The following is a 21,640-nucleotide window of genomic DNA, read 5'->3' on the forward strand; positions in this document are numbered from 1 at the left end:
AGTGGATGTACTGCTTTATTTTTGAAAAATCCTTAATAAGCACATGAAACTGTTTACCCCATGAGTGGAATTTTGTCGCCTTCCAGTATCTTACTACATCAGGAAGCGAAATGAAAATGTAATTAAGCCACTGGGCAACGTAAGTATGATAACACTCAGTTCAGTCACAAGGGGTTTGTTTACAACAGGCACATGGCATGTTACAGTACATCAGGTGCTGTGATGCAAGTCACACCATCTAAGGACCTTAACCTAGACCTGAATGTTTGACACAGGTGTGGTTTCAATGGGAACAGCACTAATTCCAGGCAGGTCATGGTATCTGCACTGGGTGAAAACCTGACTCTTCTGCAGAAATTGTTGATTTGTTTATTAGATAGTTTTCCTGTGACTGTTCTCAACAGACAACTTGGCAATCTTGTGCTAATGCTTCTCCAGACTAATTTTAGGTTTGGCAGCCTAAAGTCCATAAACATAACTGTTTAACTCTCAGCATCTGTCAACAAGTTGCAGTGATATCTACAACACCTAAGATATCATCTATTCTTGCCTTACTTGGCCTTGAGCCAACGAGTTGAGAATAGATATTAACAAGGATTGAGCCCTTATAAGAATAATATGCCAGTGCCTGAGTACGGGTTACGTCTAATAGAAGTAGTAAAATGAACCAGTTCAACACAATGAAGAACATAGGGATCTAAACTCAATTTTATTGCTTTTGTTTCTGAAACCAGCCTGACCTCCACAGGCATTCACACCTCTGACAAATTGGTTGGGACCTTTCTCGAGGTGGCCCCGGCAGCTGCCTACATACGAACATATGAGTTAGGAGTAGCAGTGGGCCACTCGGCCCCTCGAGCTTGCTCTGTCATTCAATAAGATCATGGCTCATCTGATTTTAACCTCAACCCTACATTCCCGCCTACCCCCCCAGATAACCTTTCAGCCCTGTTTTTATTAAGAATCTAACTACCTCTGCCTTAAAAATATTCAAAGACTCTGCTTCCACCACCTCTTGAGGAAGTTTCAAGACTCATGCCCCTCTGTGAGAAAAAAATTCTCCTAATTTCTGTCCTAAATGGGCGATCCCTTATTTTTAAACAGTGACCCCTAGTTCTAGATTCTCCCACAAGAGGGAACATCCTTTCCATATCTACCCTGTCAAGACCCCTCAGAATCTTATGTGCTTCAATCAAGTCACCTCTTCCAAATTCCAGTGGATACAAGCCCAGCCTGTCCAATCTTCCCTAATAAGACAACCCGTTTATTCCTGGTATTAGTCCAGCAAACCTTCTCTAAACTGCTTCCAATGCATTTACATCCTTCCTTAAATAAGGAGACCAATACTGTATACAGTACTCCAGATGTAGTCTCACCAATGCCCTATATAACTGAAGCATAACCTCCCTACTTTGTATTCAATTCCCCTTGCAATAAAAAATAACATTCTATTAGCCTTCTTAATTACCTGCTGTACCTGCATACTAACCTTGTATGATTCATGCGCTAGGACACCCAGATCCCTCTGCATCTCAGAGCTCTGTAATCCCTGCAATGCTTAAAATAAGAATGCTGTGTACATTTCTGATCTGGTTGTCTAAATACACATAGATTTAAAAACAGGCTGAATAAAGACATAAGACAGGACTGTAATGGAATAGGATTCTGTTCCGCGCAGAGCTATGTTTTGAGTCCTTTATGCTATCTATCAACAAGATTAGTTTTTTTATCTTCATAATATCACCATGTAGTCTAAGACTGAAAGCCAAAGGCTGGATGAATATTTTCCTACTGTGTTCTCTGTTTACTAAACAGACAATGGGGAAAGGGCACTTTACTGTGTTATATGTTTATGAAAATATTGCCTTGTTTATAGTATTGCCTGGTTCCTGTATTTTTTAAAATTCATTTATGGGATGAATAAAATCCCATCGCTGACTAGACCAGCATTTATTGCCCATCCCCAATTGCCCTTGAGAAGGTTGTAGTGAGCTGCCTTCTTGAACTGCTGAAGTCCACGTGGTGTAGGTACACCCAGTGCTGTAGGGAAGGGAGCTCCAGGATTTTGACCCAGCAACAGTGAAGGAGCAATGATATATTTCCAAGTCAGGATGGTGAGTGATTTGTAGAGGAACTTGCAGGTGGTGGTGTTCCCATATGTCTGCTGTCCTTGTGCTTCTAGATGGTAGCAGTCGTAGTTTTGGAAGGTGCTGCCTAAGGAGCCTTGGTGAATCCTGCAATGCATCTTGTAGATGTTACACGCTGCTGCTACTGTGCGTCGGTGGTGGGGGAGCGAGTGTTTGTGGATGCGGATTGCTTTGTCCTGGAAGGTGTCAAGCTTCTTGAGTATTTTTGGAGCTGCACTCATCCAGGTAAGTGGAGAGTATTCCATCAGACTCCTGACTTGTGCCTTGTAGATTGTGGACAGGCTTTGGGGAGTTGGGAGGTGAGTTACTCATCACACGATTCCTAGCCTCTGACCTGCTCTTGTAGCCACAGTATTTATATGGCTAGCCCAGTTCAGTGATTTAAGTGTGAACAAATACTGTAACAATCTGATCAAGCATGCTAATATTTACATTTGAATTAATAGGAGAGACAGTGAGAATCCTACTTAGACTGTGACTTACAGAAACCCTTCACAAAGATCAAGACATTAGAACATTGAACCTGTGTCCATACAGATGATCAATCTGAGTATGCCAAGAATACAGGGTAGATAAGGGGAAACAATTCCTGTTGGTGGAAGGATCGAGAATCAGAGGACTCCAATTTAAGACAAATGAAGCAATGGTAACATAAGGAAATACCTTTTTACGCTGCGATTGGTTAGGATCTGGAATGCACTGCCTGAGAGTGTGGTGGAGGCAGTTTCAATTGAGCCCTACAAAGGAGAATTGGATATCTGAAAAATAAATTCCAGGGTTACGGGAAAAAGGCAAGGAGTGGGACTAAGTGAGTTGCTCTTACCAAGAGCTGGCATGGACACAACGGGCCAAATGGCCTCCTTCTGTGCTATAATCATTCTTTGATTCTAAGATAATTAGAGTTTAAGGGTGCCCAGCTGTATAAGAATATAAGGGCACAATTTCCACAGGCCCCCACTGGTGGGTTTGACAGCAGTGGGGAGACCTATAAAATTCCCTAGGTGGCCTTTCCATCGCCCACCTGCCTGCCCCTCACATGCCCACAATCTTACAGGGGGTACAGGGAGTGAGGCCTAGGGCAGCCCACCTGCCCTCACCCTAATTGAGGCCCTTAATTGTCCACCCCAACTGCAATTTTGAGGCCAGCATGAGGGTTCCAGCGATGGGGAATATGCCTGGCAGGTTATTCTGCTTGGGCTTTGGGTGGAAGATGGTGGGGGGCACCCCTCTTACTAGCCTCCCTCCAATGTCTGGGCTCCCTGGGTGGTCCTTCTCTACCTGACCTTCAAATCACAACTCCCCAAACCCTTCACCCCCACTTCCGGGGCTGCTGAGACTACAGAGCTGTGGGACAATTAGTCTGGCCACCAGCTCCCTGAGGCAGCATTTCCACCCAAGTAAGGGACGGAAAACCCGCCTCCAGCCAATTAATGCTCCTCGGAGTATTACATGACTGTGGAGGACCCTGGTCAGCGGGGACTTCCCCAGTGGCTGGGTGGGAAACAAAATTCTGCTGCAGCACTCAATGGAGTTAAAGAAGACTCTCTCTACTGGAGAAGCCGAGAGAGCTACAGCCACTTATCTCTACTCTACATGTAAGCTTGTAACAGCTTAGTGTGAAATGATGAGTCTATCAATCATCCATGTTTGAACTGATTGAAGATGAAGTGGGAATTTGAATGAATTGCTGTGCGGTGTGTTTAATCAAAATAATGTTAACCCTGACTACTGATGCAGTGAATCGAGGAAAGCTAACATCTTCCCATCCATCAGGGTCTCAACAATGCTTGAAGCAGTGCAGCAGCCCTTTAGGATCCACGCAATTAACTTTCAACACTATGAATTTAACCCTAATGAGGCTTGAAAAGTTCACAAGATGTCACAAACAAACACCTTGTGGAAGACCCAATGCAAGAGATTCCTGGCTTCGATCTTCTGCAAAGATCTGATCTACACCTAAATTACATCTGCACAAACCATGGCTGATGCGGATACTTGAAGTATGAGTTGAAAATTAAAAACTCTACAGTGTGCGAATGTTGTCACCCAGAACAGACCATGGAGCACAAAACATCTCAAAGTCCAATCTACAAATATGAAAGACACATCACTGTGATACACTCTGGTACTCTTTACACAATTATTTGGCTTAGCCACCAGGACATAAAATTATAGTTGTTGCTTTACATCTACATCAGCAATAAGAAAGAAGAAGTATGCAACCAAAGACTTTCATTCCTGGACCCAAGGGACGTGGTTTACTCACAGGGAATCCATGTGAGGTGTTTAAGATGATGAAAGGAATTGATGGGGTAGATAGAGAGAAAGTATCTCCTGTGGTGGGGAAGTCCAGAACATGTGGGCAGAACTTTAAAGAAAGAGCCATTGAAGTTAGGTCAATTTAAAATTTCAAATCGGAGATCAGGTTTTAGTGGGGGTCAGGGTATTAAGGATTACAGAACCAAGGAACATAGATGGAGTTAAGATCTAGTTGAATGGCAGAACAGGCTTGAGGGGCTGAATGGCCTACTCCTGTTCCTCTGAGTCTGGTAGAATTTTTCAGAGATAAAAGCAGTGTTTAAACATCCAGTATAATAACTGTAGCAATGAAGTGTGTTGGAAAATTGAAGTTACATCATAACCTTTCTCACCTGTTCTTTAGAAGAGAGTGTTGGGTGCACAAACTTCCTGTAGAGAACGCTGGAGCCTTTTGTGTAAGGGGAGAGCAGCCAAATAACAAAAGCAATTTTAAGTTCATAATAAAATGGAAACCTGTGGGGACAAGCAGAGAAACTTCTGTGATTACACAGTCTACATACAACTACACGTACATCACAAGACAGAAGAAGATAAACAGATGGTATTCAAGCGTAATTAGATACTTGCTAACCCTTAATGTTACTACTGAATCTGCTGTTCATGGCCAAGTAATTTGCCCTAAAAATTCTCTGTATAAAAATAATTCTCATAACCCCTCCTTTCATTTTATTGGTGATATTACATGAATGTCCTTTGATTATTGACTCATTGACGAATGGAAGTATTTTTCTCCCATTTACTTTATCAAAACTTTCACTAGTCTGCGTACCTCTATCAATTCTCTTAACCTTCTCTTCTACAATGACAAATTTCCCCATTTCTTTAGTCTGTTCTTTTAATTAAAGCTTCTCATTGATAGTACTATCCTGGTGAATCTCTTCTGCAGCCTCTCCGTGGCCCTGACATTTATCCAAAAGCACCCTCAAAAACTGCATCCTAAACAATGAGTAGCGTATGTTTAGCATTACCCCCGCTTTTCTTTTATATTTGATACCCCTATTTATAAAACATAGAATCTCATGGACATCGACATGACAAGGAGAAATTTGCAGTGCTGTGTGGAAAGAGCAGGGCAATGGGTCTAAGTGTGCAGCCCTTTCAAAGAGCCAGTAGAGAATCACCTGCAAAACATACTGGTTGGACAGTTAGATGAAGCAGAATTTTAAAAAAGGGGGCAGGTTTACCTGTTCCTAACCAAGTGCATATTGGGTCACCTGGGCATAGGGCACAGAGGAAAATCAGGCCGGGAGCAGGAGCTTATTTCAAGTCTGTTTTTCTGAGCTCATCAGCGCTGGTGAATTGAACATTTTCCATTTCAGGTGGGAAATCAAGAAAATGGCGATAGGGCAGGATAGTGCAGCCGGGGTAGAAGAACAGCCATGAAACTACTGAATGGTGGAGCTGGCTCGAGGAGCCATATGAACTACTCCTCCTCCTATTTCTTATGTTCTTATTTAAGTGTGACAGATGCAGACAGAGCTGCATATCAAAGCTCCTCCAATTAGCATGCCATTTTCTATTTCCCACTTAAACCATCCTTAGCCCTGTCTAAATTACATTGCTAATATGTGATAAATCTGATGCTTTGTTCTGTAGAGAGCGTCGCTGAGTGCTGATTGGCACTGTCCAAATTCATTTCACAGAGGAGTCTTACAGTCATGAATCTTCATCCCATTATTCTATACTAGATTTGCGCTGTGATCCCAGTGTCATCTAACTGTCCAACCAGAACACATCCACTATTACTGGAGTATGTTTTGCGGGTGACTCTCTACTGGCTCTTTGAAAGGGCTGCAGAGGTGAAATGCTGGTTCTAACCCATTGTGCCTACCCGCTCCCAGAGCTCGGTGTTACAATCGGATTTGGTAATCTGCAGTAATCTGTTTGCTGATTCACAGTTCATGACTAAATACTCCACGCCGGAAGTCTTACCACTAAGTAATTTTTTTTTAAACTGGCAGGAACAACAGATTTAAAGGGTTTTGAAAAATTCAGAATAGCTGTCTTTAGGCATTAAAGGGCAGTAGCAGGCAGCATAGCACAATGGGAAAAAAAAATCAATGTTCCAATCAATGGCCGGGGGGGGGTGGGTGGAGTTCAGGAGCGGGCGCATGCGGGCCGATCAGGGGCGTGCTGCCATTTTATGTGGGCAGGCCAATTAAGGCCCGCCCAGCGTGATGTCCGCCAGGAAGCGCTATGCTATGGAAGTGCTGCCTCAGGGAGATTGGCGCCAAATTTTAAAATGGTACATGTAGAGAAATGAAATTTCCCTGACATGTCCCCTCATGTGACACTGTCACAAGAGTTAGGACGTGTCCATCACTTTTAAGTAAACTTTTATTAAATTTTTAAAAACCCTCAGGAAACTTCATCCTGCCTGTGGATGAGGTTTCATGCTTTTTCTGAAGCCCGCCAAGGCTCCCGGCCTGCCCGCCAACCTTAAGGTTGGGTGGGCAGGTCCATTGACTAGTCTAATTACTTTTTAAATGGCCTCAATTGGCTCTTGACAGGTTGGTGGGCGCACAGCTGATTCGGCTGTGAGCCCCCTCCGACCTGAAAATTGAAATGGCGCGGGGTGACGTCGGGAGTTCCGCCTGACATCATCCTGCATCATTTTACATGTCGGCGAGCGGGCCCTGCCCCCTGCTCGCCGACCTCAATATCCTGCCCATGGAAACAATGAAGGGAAGTTACTTATACATCTAATTCATCAAATGTTCTTGTCACATCTGCTTTAACTTTCAGTGGAGTGGAAGGTGCAGTGGCTTTAAATAATTTGGATCAGGGTGAGCACTTCGGTGGGAGCAGGTTCCCACCCAAAACTGACATAGAACCGTTGGGTCGAATGGTCTTTGTCTGTGCTGTCAATTATATGTAATACAATGTAGCATTTTGCTTACCTCATTTCACATTCTTCATTAAACCCGGACATGGAAAAGTCACGATTTAAAAACTGAATGACCCTTAGCAAGTTAAAAAAAATAGAAATTGCTTCAAGCAATGTTTCTATTCAGCAAAGCACAATAAGGTAGCTGATGACCTAGGAGAATAAAGATCTCGCTTTTGCATCAGACTTTCGGGTGAGGCATTAAACCAAGGGCCCATCTACCCTCTCAGGTGAATGCAAAAGATTCTACGGCACTATCATGACAAAGATCAGGGGAGTTCTCCCCAATGTCTGGGTCAATATTTATCCCTTAATCACACCACAAAACTAAATTGTCTGATCATTATATTCACTGTCATGTTTCCTACATTAGAACAATGAATACAATTCAACAGTACTTCATTGGCTGCACAGAGCTTTGTGGTATCCTGTGCTGTGAAAAACGCTATATAAATGCAAGCCTTTCTTTGCTTTCTTTTCAGTCAGGGCGGGCTTGCTGCTGCAACTTTCCAGCCAGGAACCTTACTGTCCATCAATATTTCAGCCATTACTATGTAAATGGACTAAATCCCTACATTGTGAGTTGGATTTACCTCTGTATATGACAAAAGAAAGTGGACATAAGAGAAATCAGATTTAGTGCTGCGGTTTTGTTGTTGGTGCTCCATTAGCTGGGCAGAGGTCTCTACACTTCACCACTTGTACATGACATATGAATAAATATAGGCTTACAATCTGTGCTGGGCCACCATTAACTAATAATAATTCAACAATCTGCCTTACCAGGAGAGAAATAGATCTGTGAAGGTTTCTGCTGTGGTGAACAGTGCAAATATGATCCAGTACATCATCCATTTTACCTGGTTTAAAAAGACAAATATATACCATGGTTTGATCACATCTTGCCAAAGAATGCAAAATAGAAATTGCTGCCACAAATTGACCCAAACTATCAATAAATCAACTTTCCCACAGCTTTTCTGTGTTCATTTACGGGATGTGGGCGTCGCTGGCTAGACCAGCATTTATTGCCCATTCCTAATTGTCTTCAAGAAGGTGGTGGTGAGCCACCTTATAAACTGCCTTCTTGAATCGTTGCAGTCCATGTGGTATAGGTACTCCTACAGTGCTGTTAGGAAGGGAGTTCCAGGATTTTGACCCAGTGACAGTGAAGGAACGGCGATATATTTCCAAGTCAGGATGGTGCGTGGCTTGGAGGGGAACTTCCAGATGGTGGTGTTCCCATGTGTCTGCTGCCCTTGTCCTTCCAGATGGTAAAGGTCGCAGGTTTGGGAGATTTAAATGTGCTCAGCAGAAATTTACTTCATTTAGATCAGTTTGAAGCATTTTTTTAGATTTGTCACCAGTTGGATAATCTCACCATAGAAGCTGATTTTTGTTTTTTTCCATTTATCCTGTAGCAATTCTGGTCACTATTTAACTGCAGTAGAAACAACAGCTGCAGTTCTATAGGGAACAAGGGAAAGTTGTATATTAACTGTTGGAGTACATCCACATAGTTCCTCTCATTAAATTCTGACTTCAAAAGGAAATTTTCAGTGGTTGAAAATAGATCCTAACTTTTGTTTAAAAAAAAATCACTGGCCACCAACTACAGATGGTACACATTGCTATGCAGGTATTTACATTTATTTACTAAAGAAAGGATAGTTCCTTCAACACCAATGTGAATTATAAAGCAGCCATTTAACAGGATTGTGTTTATACACAGTTGTGATTTCTATACCGGGTTCCATGGCAGCTAATGTTAAATTTGGTTTTCTCTCTTTATGCAATTCAAAATTAGGCGTCAAGTTTTTAAAAATTCAATTTCTCAATGTTCCCAGTCCCAACTCATTTCAACTGCAGATAATCTATTGTAAAGCAAATTTCTGTATCCAAATATCATACATATTCATGGGGACAATTGTGTAACGCTCTTTACATGAAGCCATAAAAACTATGGTGTCCTATAAAAGGATAGCGTGGAAAGTTTAAATACATTAATAGCATATTGTGGCTCTAGCATTAAAAGCAAAGCCAAAGTGCTGAAGCCATGTTATTAAAACTCTCAAATAGTTGGAGCGATTAGAGAGACATTGGGCTGGATTTTAAGTTCCTGATGTGCTGTGAGCAGAGTAGGACGGTGCCAGTAGCATACAGGCAACCCAGGATTAAATGCCACGCATTTGTCAGTGATTTTTTTTTAAACTAGTCACTGCATTAGCCTATTATTTCCAGATTTTCCAATCAATTAGCTTGAGCGGGTATAATGACAACCCACATGAGTCAATTTCAACTCTAATGTTTAAAGGGAAACTCCAAACGTGAAATTTGAGGGATTATGGAGGTAGGAGCAGAACACAAGGAAGTGACAGATTGGAGTGCAAACCTTCAAAGGCTGCACCTCATTTTAGTAACACCTTCTGGTCTGGGATGATGGGGGCTGCAAGGTCCAAAAGGGAGATTGTGTTCCCTATTGACAGGAGGAAGAAGCCTACCAGTGAAACCAAGAAGGTATGGCTGGAGGTCATAAGACCATAAGACCATAAGACATAGGAGCAGAAATTAGGCCATTCGGCCCATCGAGTCTGCTCCGCCATTCAATCATGGCTGATAAGTTTCTCAACCCCATTCTCCTGCCTTCTCCCCGTAACCTTTGATCCCCTTACCAATCAAGAACCTATCTATCTCGGTCTTAAATACACTCAATGATCTGGCCTCCACAGCCTTCTGTGGCAATGAATTCCATAAATTCACCACTCTCTGGCTAAAGAAGTTTCTCCTCATCTCTGTTCTAAAAGGTCTTCTCTTTACTCTGAGGCTGTGCCCTCGGGTCCTAGTCTCTCCTACTAATGGAAACATCTTCCCCACGTCCACTCTATCCAGGCCGCTCAGTATTCTGTAAGTTTCAATCAGATCCCCCCCTCATCCTTCTAAACTCCATTGCGTAGAGACCCAGAGTCCTCAAACGTTCCTCATATGTTAAGCCTTTCATTCCTGGGATCAGAATGAGAACCGTGAACCTCCTCTGGACCCTTTCCAGGGCCAGAACATCCTTCCTGAGCTACGGGGCCCAAAATTGCTCACAATATTCTAAATGTGGTCTGACCAGAGCCTTATAAAGCCTCAGCAGCACATCCCTGCTTTTATATTCTAGTCCTCTCGAAAGCAGCCAGGACAAAGCCAGGGCTTGTGAGCGGCAGGAGTCTTGGGCAGCCCAAAGCCCCCGAGTGTGGCTGAAGAGCCAGGAAGGGGAATTGGGACCTAGTCAGACTGACTGGCAGCATCCCTGAGTCTGAGAAGCCTCTTGGAGATAGAGGGAAGCAGGACCTCATCATCGCTGGGCCAAATTATGGAACTCCCTGCCTAACAGCACTGTGGATGTACCTATATTGCATGGACTGCAGCAGTTCAAGAAGGCAGCTCACTGCCAACTTCTGAACAGTAATTAAGGATGGGCAATAAACGCTGGGCTGGCCAGTGATGCCCACATCCTATGAAATACATGTAAGAAAATACTGGCCACTATTGCAAGAATTATCATGATTACTTACATATTCTTTGACATTCTTTGTTTTTACAGCCTTGTAAGATGAATATGCTGGATAAAGTGTGCCAAAAACCAGCCTGGAAAAGAAAATCTCAATTGTAATTACATACACCATACATCAGAAAAGTAACTTCACATTAAAGGCAATTGATTGAAGTTCAGTTGCCATTTAGCAATAGAATATTTAGAACATTATAAAAGGACAGATCTTGCTATTGGTGCCTCTTTTTTTAAGTCAGGCGGGTGTCTGACAAATATAGGAACACATTACTGTGTTTAAGTCCCCATATAGATTGCTGAGAGATCACTATAGGTAATTCCTGTTTGCATGTTATGGAGTGCACAGTCTTCACACGTAATGATACAATCTATTTACCCTGGTACCAGCAACAATAACTTGCATTTCTACAATGGCATTAATTAACATATTAAAACATCCCAATATGCTTTTCAGGAACATTATTGAACAAAGTTGTTACCAAGCCACATAAAGAAATAATACGACAGGTGGCAAAAAGGTTGTCAAGAGAAGTGGGTTTCAAGGAGTATCTTAAAGGAGAAAAGAGAAGCAGAGAGCTTTATGGAGGGAATTCCAGAGCTTAGGTCTCAAGCAGCTGAAAGTTTGGCTGCCAAGGGTGGAGTGATTAAATTGGCGATGCACAAAGAGGAGTCGTGCCGAGCACAAAGGAAGATGGTTGTGGCTGTTGGAGGCCATCACTGCAGGAGTTTCTCAGGGTAGTGTACTAGGCCCAACCACCTTCAGCTGCTTCATCAATTACCTTCCTTCCATCACCACTGCAGCAACTCACCAAGGCTCCTTCAATAGTACCTTTCAAACCCAGGACCACTGCCATCTAGAAGGACAAGGGCAGCAGATAGATGGGAACACCACCACCTGGAAGTTCCCCTCCAAGTCACTCACCATCCTGCCTTGGAATTATATCGCCATTCCTTCACTGTCGCTGGGTCAAAATCCTGAAGCTCCCTCCCTAACAGCACTGTGGGTGTACCTACATCACAGGGATTGCAGCAGTTCAAGAAGGCAGCTCACCACCACCTCCTCGAGGGCAACAAGTGGGGACGTTCGCTGATGATTGCACAATGTTCAGCAACAGCCGTGAGTCCTCAGATACTGAAACTGTCCATTTCTAAATGCAGCAAGAGCTGGACAATACTCAGGCTTGGGCTGACAAATGGCAAGTAACATTTACACCACACAAGCGCCAGGCAATGACCATCTCCAACAAGACAGAATCTAACCATCTCCCCATGACATTCAATGGCATTACCATCGCTGAAACTCCCACTATCAACATCCTGACGGTTACCATTGACCAGAAACTAAACTGGACCAGCCATATAAATACTGTAGCTACAACAGAGGTCAGAGGCTGGGAATTCTGCGGAGAATAACTCACTCCCTGACTCCCCAAAGCCTGTCTACCATCTAAAAGGCACAAGTCAGGAGTGCTATGGAATAATCTCCACTTAACTGCATGAGTGCCGCCCCAACAACACTCAAGAAGCTCAACACTATGCAGGACAAAACAGCCCGCTCGATTGGCACCCTACCCACCACCTTAAACATTCACTCTCTCCATGACTGACGCACTGTGGCAGCAGTGTGTACCATCTACAAGATGCACTACAGCAACTCACCAAGGCTCCTTCAATAGTACCTTTCAAACCCAGGACCACTGCCATCTAGAAGGACAAGGGCAGCAGATAGATGGGAACACCACCACCTGGAAGTTCCCCTCCAAGTCACTCACCATCCTGACTTGGAAATATATCGCCGTTCCTTCACTGTCGCTGGGTCAAAATCCTGAAGCTCCCTCCCTAACAGCACTGTGGGTGTACCTACATCATAGGGATTGCAGCGGTTCAAGAAGGCAGTTTACCACCACCTTCTCGAGGGTAATTAGGGATGGGCAATAAAGGCTGGCCCAGCCAGCGAAGCCCACATCCCATGAATTAATGAAAAAAGAGGCCAGAGTTGGAGGAACACAGATCTGGGAGGAATTTGGATACAAGGATGAGATAACTGGAGAACTTTGGCCTGACAGTAAGTATGGGGCCAGCTCAATGAGCATCTACATAGATGTATTTTGCAGCAGGGCTAGTAAACAGAAGTGTAAACCCTAGTTAACTATTCCCCTCCCTAATCTGAGGAAGAATAGATTCCAGGTGTTAGCCATGACCTGTGATAGTACTCTCGTCTCTGAATCAGGTGGCTGAATTTTCACCACAGGGATAGGAACCAGGAGCCAGATATGACTTCAGGTCAGAACCCCGCTTCTGGTGGGAAACAGGTTAAAGTTAAGATTTTCATGTGGGTGAGCCCTTAATAGATTTGGCGACAGATTCCCTGTTCCATTATGGTCCAATCAGAGCCCTTCCAGCTTTAGAAAAGCAGCTAATTGCTGTACAATTCAACATGAAAGAGCCCCCTCAGCCACTTTTTAAAAACTTTAAAACAAAAGAGAAATCACAGCCACATATGTAGTGGGGTGAAGATAGGGACAACCCCTCTACAAGGTGCCTTTGGTTGTACTCCCACCCAGGCAGGCAGTCGGGGCCTATAGGTCAGCCAGGATCGCCAGCACACTGGCCAGTTACTGGGTGCCCACCTCCAGGCAGCTGGTCTGCACCCACCACTCATCTCCGCCCCCCCCACAACATTGCGTTGGGAAACCGGGGGCCATCTGGAGATTCTCAGTCAGCCTCCTAAACGTACCTTTAACAAGGATTTTTAATGAGCCTAATTGCCTGCCCGGCTGCCTCATTGGGGTGGGCAGCCTTCCCAGGGCTTGAACCCCCACCGTCCCCCCCCCCAAAATAGCTGGGGGTGGGAATGGCTTCCCAAGACTGAGACACTGGCCAGTGTTGGTATTTTCAGCTCCCCCCACCCACCCACTCGCCCCCAATCCTGCAGCCTCCTTTCCCAATGTCAGTGGTGGGGGAGGGGTGGCAGGAAATCCAACCCAGGAGATTTAGTGTGAGTTTAAATCCCACTCCAGAGAGAGTTGAGCACAAAATCCAGGCAACACTGTAATGCAGGACTGAGGGAGAACTGTGGCCCCTTTCAAATGAGATGTTAAACTGAGACCCCGTCCGCCCTCTTAAATGGATGTATAAGATCGCATGGTGCTTTTTAAGAAGAACAATGGAGATTTCCTGGTGTCCTGAACAATTCTTTATCCTGCGAACACCACTTAAACAGATTCTGGTCATCATCACCTTGCTGTTTGTTGCTGTGTGCAAATTGGTACTTCATTGGCAACAAAGCACTCTCAGGAGACCTGAGGACATGATAGGTGCTATATAAATTCAAGACTTTCCTTTTCCAACAGAACTCCATCGACTGGCTAAGATCAGCTAACTCTGCATATACTAGGTCTGAACCTGGCCTGCAGAGCTCATTCAGGTTTCAGGTGATGTATTTGTTTACTGAGACATTGAAGTGAAAGGCTAAACCAAAGTTTAAAAAGATAAAAGTCAAGAGGTGAATGAGAATATAGTAATGATCACACTGAACTTGGGATTTAAAAACCTGACAAATGCAGCATCATTACAGAGTTCATGAATTTCTGAGCTGGAGGTACTCCATCAAACATGGGAGCCTGGGTGCAAATTCCAGCAGGTGTTGAACCCACAGGTGGTAGGGGAGCTAGCAGTCAGTCCAGGGATCTCCTGACAAACTGATATTCAATACTGAACGCCTGTGACAGACAACAACACAACGGACAGCAACAAGAAGCAAAACTACAGCAACATGAAATGGGAGTGCTACATTGCCAGAGGTGCTGCCTTTTGGGTGAAATGGGTGTAACATAAGATGTTACATCGGATTGGATAGGGCAATAGGAGGGGGGAAACCATCTGTAAAAGCCTTCTCTGACTTATCTAGGCAATCAAGACTAGTCTGGCACTAAAGTGCCTACTTTTTGTAATCTCTGTCCCAACCAAAAACAGATCCAGCACTTGCTTGCAGGAATTCAGAAAATTGGCATCCACCACACAAGATAGCAGCCTATCGTCATAGAGTCATAGAGGTCTACAGCACAGAAAAAGGCCATTCGACCCATTGAGTCTGCGCCGGTCAAAACAAGTATCTAACTATTCTAATCCCATTTTCCAGCACTAGGCCCATAGCCTTGTATGCCATGGCATCGCAAGTGCACATCCAAATACTTCTTAAATGTTATGAGGGTTTCTGCCTCTACCACCCTTTCAGACAGTGAGTTCCAGATTCCCACCACCCTCTGGGTGAAAAAATTCTTCCTCACATCCCCTCTAAACCTCCTGCCCCTTACCTTAAATCTATGCCCCCTGGTTATTGATCCCTCCACCAAGGGGAAAAGTTCCTTCCTGTCTACCCTATCTATGCTCCTCATAATTTTATACACCTCAATCATGTCCCCCCTCAATCTCCTCTGCTCCAGAGAAAATAACCCCAGTCTATCCAATCTCTCCTCATAGCTAAAACTCTCCAGCCCAGGCAACATCCTGGTAAATGTCCTCTGCACTCTCTCTAGTGCAATCGCATCCTTCCCATAATGCGGATTCCAGAACTGCACTCAATACCCTAGCTGTGGCCTAACTAGCGTTTTAGTGATCCAGCATAACCTCCCTGCTCTTATATTCTATGCCTCGGCTAATAAAAGCAAGTATCCCATATGCCTTCTTAACCACCTTATTTACCTGTCCCGCTACCTCAAGGGACCGGTGGACATGTACACCAAGGTCCCTCTGATCCTCGGTACTTCCCAGGGTCCGACCATTCATCGTGTATTCCCGTGCCTTGTTTGTCCTGCCCAAGTGCATCACCTCACACTTATCTGGATTAAATTCCATTTGCCACTGATCAGCCCATCTGACCAGCCCATCTATATCCTCCTGTAATCTAAGGCTATCCTCCTCACTATTTACCACCCCACCAATTTTCGTGTCATCCGCAAACTTACTGATCAACTCTCCGACATTCAAGTCTAAATCGTTTATTTATACCACAAACAGCAAGGGACCCAACACCGATCCCTGTGGAACCCCACTGGACACAGTCATCCAGTTACAAAATCGCCCCTCGACCATCACCCTCTGCTTCCTGCCACTCAGCCAATTCTGGATCCAATTTGCCAATTTGCCTTGGATCCCATGGGTTCTTACCTTCGTTATCAGTCTCCAATGTGGGACCTTATCAAAAGCCTTGTTGAAGTCCAAGTAGACTATGTCAAATACATTACCCTCATCTACACACCTGGTCACCTCTTCGAAAAATTCAGTCAAATTGGTCAGGCATGACCTCCCCTTAACAAAACCAAGCTGACTGTCCTTGATTAATCCCTGTCTCTCCAAGTGTAGATTAATTCTGTCCCTCAGGATTGCTTCCAATAGTTTCCCCACCACTGAGGTTAGACTGACTGGCCTGTAGTTCCTTGGTTTATCCCTTCCTCCCTTCTTGAATAACGGTACCACATTGGCTGTCCTCCAATCCTCTGGCACCTCTCCTGTGACCAGAGAGGTATTGAAAATTATTGCCAGTGCTCCTTGCCTCACTCAACAGCCTGGGATACAATTCATCTGGGCCTGGAAATTTATCTACTTTTAAGTTGCCAGACCACTTAGAACCTCCTCTCTTTCTATACCAATTTCTTTAATTATATCACAGTCCTTCTACCTGATTTCCATACCCATGTCTTCCTTTTCACTTGTGAACACCGACACAAAGTATTCATTTAGAACCCTACCTACGTCTTCCAACTCCATACACAAATTACCACTATGGTCCTTACTGGGCCCTACTCTTTCCCTAGTTACCCTTTTACTCTTAATGTACTTGTAAAACAACTTTGGATTTTCCTTTATTTTACCTGCCAATGTTTTTCCATGCCCCCTTTTTGCTCTCCTAATTTCCTTTCTAAGTTCCCCCCTACACATTCTATACTCCTCTAGGGCTTCTACCGTTTTGAGCCCTCGGTATCTGCCATAAGCCTCCCTTTTTCTCTTTATCCAATCCTGTATATCCCTCGACATCCAGGGTTCCCTGCATTTGTTGGTGCCACCCTTTGTCTTTAATGGAATATGTTGGCCCTGTACTCTCCCTGTTTCCTTCTTGAATGAGTCCCACTGCTCTGACGCAGATTTACCTCAGAGTAGCTGCTCCCAGTCCACTCTGGCCAAATCATATCTGATCTTATTAAAGTCGGCCTTCCCCCAATTTAGAACTCTGATTTCTGGCCCATCCTTCTCTTCTTCCACAACAACCTTGAATCTAACGGAGTTATGATCACTATCTGCAAAATGTTCCCCCACTGATACCTCTACCACTTGCCCGGCTTCATTCCTTGAAATTAAGTCCAGGACCGCCCCCTCTCTTGTAGGGCCTTCTACGTACTGGCTTAAAAAGCTCTTCTGGATGCATTTTAAGAATTCCGCTCCCTCTAAACCTATCACACTATGACTAACCCAGTTAATGTTGGGGAAGTTGAAATCCCCCACTATTACTACCCTAACATTTTTACACTTCTCTGAAATTTGCCTACATATCTGCTCTTCTATTTCTCTCTGACTGTTTGGGGGCCTATAGTACACTCCTAGCAGTGTGATTGCACCTTTTTAGTTTTTCAGTTCTACCCATATGGCTTCATTTGAGGAGCCTTCTAAGATGTCATCCCTCCTTACTGCTGGAATTGATTCCTTGATCAATATTGCAATACCCTCTCCTCTCTTACCTCCTTCCCTGTCTCGCCTGAAGACCCTATATCCTCTTGGAAAAGAATCATCTCCTGAAATCCAATCCAGAGCTGGCCGTATACAACTTAACATTGTGGTCCTTGGTTCTCCTTATTTAACTGGGAAAAACTATCAATTGGAACATAATCTATTCCTTTCATCGTCTTCTAAACCTAAATCAGATCACCCCTAAATCTACGCTTTTCTAATTGGGAGAGTATCAATTCTTTTAGCTTATCTAGATAACTAAGGGTGTTTTAAACTAAGAATCAGTCTCCTGGTCCTCCTCCACACCCTTTCCACTAAACTTTTCTCTCTCCTAATTCCAATCCTACAGCCGTACCCTGCTCCATGCAATGTCACTCCATTGAAATGAAGGGACAGAAAATCATCTGCCCTCTCTCTCCTGTCATAACCTTAGCAAGAGTTCATTCGAAAAGCTGGAAATTAGGCCAGAATCTGTATATGCAAAGCCTCAGTTGGAGATCTTGTGGGTCTTGTCAAGCCACGTGTTGAAAGGGGTATAGACAGTGACAGGAACACCCAAGGTGGATATTAACCCGTCCTCATCCTGGCAAAGCATTGCCAGGGCTGTGTGGACTCCCAAAGCACTTCCGACAAATTTTAGCACTTATATAGGGACACTGGCTGCAGGTTAACAGGAGCGAAAGAAGAGGCATGGCATCAGTTCCAATTATCGATTAAGCCCCCGCACCTCTATAGGATTCCCAGCCTACCCTCTCTGGCAGGTACCCGAAATCCACCCTGTGCGTCAAGGCTGCCGACCATTGGCACTATAACAAGGTGAGCATCCCACATGTCAGCAGCACTTCTGTCAGGGTCAAAGTCCAATAACTCTTCACAATGTCTCTCCTCAGGTTCATTATACATTAAACTGTGAAACCTCCTGCTTCCCTCAGAATTTCCTTTCCCCTACAGTTTACAGTTGTTTAAAGCATAAGCTTGTTCTCACCTATCCACTATTTCTTGATTTATCTTATCAGCACCCAAACTACTTTTCCAACATTGGTTATGTCTGCTACACTGAACATTAACTCTTCACCTGGAGCATGAGCTGAGCTTTCTAACCATGAACATTAATGACTAGAGCCATGCATTGGTTAGTAGTTAACTTAACAACTACTGATCATGGTGTTAGCAGACAAACATTTAACATATTCATTTTGAAATTCTGTAACTTAATGCAGGTATTAATCCATGAAGCATTTGTCCACTAATATCCGCGATACTAATTCCCAGCAAATCATTTTTAATAAATAAATATTGATGTTCTGGATTCCTATTTGATCCCTGTGGAGATGGTAAATCAAAATAACCAAATTTACCCAATGACCCCCAAATGAAGAAATTACCAACAAGCTTGCACTTTTTGTAGTTTTTACTTTAACACCAATCAGAATTAACAGGCAAATGATACATCAAATAAAAAGGTCAATTCCACTTTAAATAGTCAATACTACAAAAGCGCATCTTACACAACTAAAGCACTCACAGAATTCCCACAACGTAGCTACTTGATTGAAGTACATAAGATCCTGAATGGTCTTAACAAGATGGACGTGGAAAGGGTGTTTCCTCTTGTGGCTGAGTCTAGGACTAGGGGGCACTGTTTTAAAATTAGGGAGCATCCTTTTAGGACAGTGATGGGGAGAAATTTTTTTCTCTCAGAGGGTTGTGTGACTTTGGAACTCTCTGCCTCAGACGGTGGTAGGGGCGGGCTCATTGAATATTTTTAAGGTAGAGGTAGATAGATTCTTGCTAGACAAGGGAATCAAAGGTTATCAGGGGTAAATGGAAATGTGGAATTCAAAACACAAGCAGATCAGCCATGATCTTATTGAATGGTGGAGCAGGCTCAAGGGACTGAAAAACCTACTTCTGCTCCTATTTGGAATATTCGTATTTCCACAATATGCTGTTCTTTATTCATGCAAGGTAGGTCAGGAGTCCTATCTGACAACAGGTTTCGCCTACAAGTTTCACGGGTGCGATTGTCATCAGCAGGGCACACTTCTATGAATCTGTTCTCCCTCGGTTCACAGCAGTCCTGATGGTGTAGCTTTCCAGTGTTCCTTTTCAACCAACCAGCCAATAACACCCCAGTTCATGGTTTGGCCACTTCTGGGAAAACACTCAGCTCTTTAGCGTCTCCAAGCTATTCACACACCATACCAGGTTTTGGACCTTCATCCAGCTCGCACCGTACCTGTCCTGTCTGCTTTTCTGTCAAACACATAAACTGACCTCTCCCTGAGAGTGATTTGCTTCTTCTCCTCACAAGAATTCTCTGTGACCCTCTTTCTGCCTCTGTCTGCCTGTATCTGCATCTGTGCACTGATCACCTTTGCCTCCAGCTCCTCTGTTCGTAGCTCCCCTTTGTGTCTGCCAGCCACAAAGCTCCTTCCTCAACATCTTTTCTATTGGTACTGCTTCCAGATCAAGGGTCACCAGGTCACATGACCCACTATTTCTTAATATCCAAGAAAATTACAATTGATCCCTTTACCGTTGATACAAGCTCTTAAAAGTCCTTGAAAAACATCATTAAAACAATTACAGATTCCACAGACCTTTTAAAGAAATTACAAATTTCCTTACTGTACTGCTTCTGGGTAAAAGGTCATCACAGCTACTGAAGTGCATTTAAATGTTTTCCTCCCCCCAGGCCTGCCATAATTCAGTCAGAGGGTGGAGCATGGCCTGAGGGTGGAGCATGGTCTGACAGGGGAGCACAATCTGAGCATACAGCGCAACCTGAGGATGGAGTACGGCCTGAGGATAGAGCACAGTGCAACAAATCTTTTGCAACTCAAATTTCTCAACAAAAAAGAGCTCACACAGCTCTGCTGAGTCATAAAGATTTCACATAAACTTATTCATTGTCTGCTAAATTTGGTATTACGTACAATGCCAAATGTCAGCAATAGCTCGTGAAATCTTAGACCTGTACAAGCAAGGCCCATTTTTCTCCGCACACATTATGAGATCTGCATTGCTAAGTTTAAATTACACAATTTAATCCAAACATTAAGATATTTCCATTTCTTTATTGTTATTTCAGAATGATGGATTTTATATGGAAAACTGAAAACATGACATCAGTGAAACTATGTCAGTTAATATGCTGCTTATTAACTTAATTTATAGTTGATGCTTCCGTGACCAAATTTACCTCTAAGACATTTTACCCGTTAATTTGTAAGGAATCATGAAATACTGTTTATCTGGGTATTTAAACTCCGTTCGGGTGCTGAGGGATGACATCGGACCTGGGCTGGGACGCAAATCGCTTTTGTGGACTGTCAGCCGACATTTCATGGGATGTGGGAATTTTCCTTGCTCAGAGGGCATTTAAGAGTTGCTGTGGGTCTGGTGTAGGCCAAACTGGGTAAGGATGGCAGATTTCCTTCCCTAAAGGGCATTAGTGAACCAGGTGGGTTTTTACAACAATCAGCAATAGTTTCATTGTCATCTTCAGACTTGAATTCAAACTTCACCATCTGCCATGGTGGGATTTGAACCTGGGTCTCTGGAATACTATTACCAGTGGCAATACCACTATGCCACCACTTCCAATGTTGAATGCTATCTCAGCGAATGGAATTGAACACAGAGCAGGGAGCAAGTGCATCAGTTTTGAATCCCTGCCCTTGTTCAACTTCACCACAACTGACCTGACCCAAGTGGTTTTATTTAAGTGTGAGTCAAGATACTGTCAGCAGCCTGATGTATTAAAGTATTGTATATAGCTCTCAAGCTGGACTCATCCAAAATTCTCACTTTTAAACAGGGGTCACATTGATAAACTGGGACCCAAGCTGTAAAGATCATACCTGTCACTTTTGTGCTCTGTAATTTAGTGTACGGCCCAGAAACAGCATCAATAACTGGTACAGTTATTGATCCTTTGGCACTATTCAAAGAAAAGCATTGAGTTTTCCTATGGTCCCAGTGGTCACAAGCAGATCACTGCCCCGA

General features: G+C 43.8%; 1 protein-coding gene across 2 annotated transcripts in view; it reads right to left on the reverse strand.

The window, feature by feature from the left end:
• reep1 (receptor accessory protein 1) overlaps window positions 1-21,640 on the reverse strand; it is a 110,358-nt gene that overhangs the window by 55,133 nt on the left and 33,585 nt on the right. For both annotated transcript variants that reach the window (XM_078553840.1, XM_078553831.1), the window contains exons 2-4: window positions 10,911-10,983; window positions 8,137-8,213; window positions 4,799-4,919 (exon numbers count right to left, since the gene is read on the reverse strand). In XM_078553840.1, coding sequence (XP_078409966.1) covers window positions 4,799-4,919; window positions 8,137-8,213; window positions 10,911-10,983 — 271 coding nt within the window. The remainder of the gene's footprint in view (window positions 1-4,798; window positions 4,920-8,136; window positions 8,214-10,910; window positions 10,984-21,640) is intronic.

The sequence above is a fragment of the Cetorhinus maximus genome, chromosome 1 (genome assembly GCF_964194155.1).
Source record: "Cetorhinus maximus chromosome 1, sCetMax3.hap1.1, whole genome shotgun sequence".
NCBI classification, from domain to species: Eukaryota; Metazoa; Chordata; class Chondrichthyes; order Lamniformes; family Cetorhinidae; genus Cetorhinus; species Cetorhinus maximus.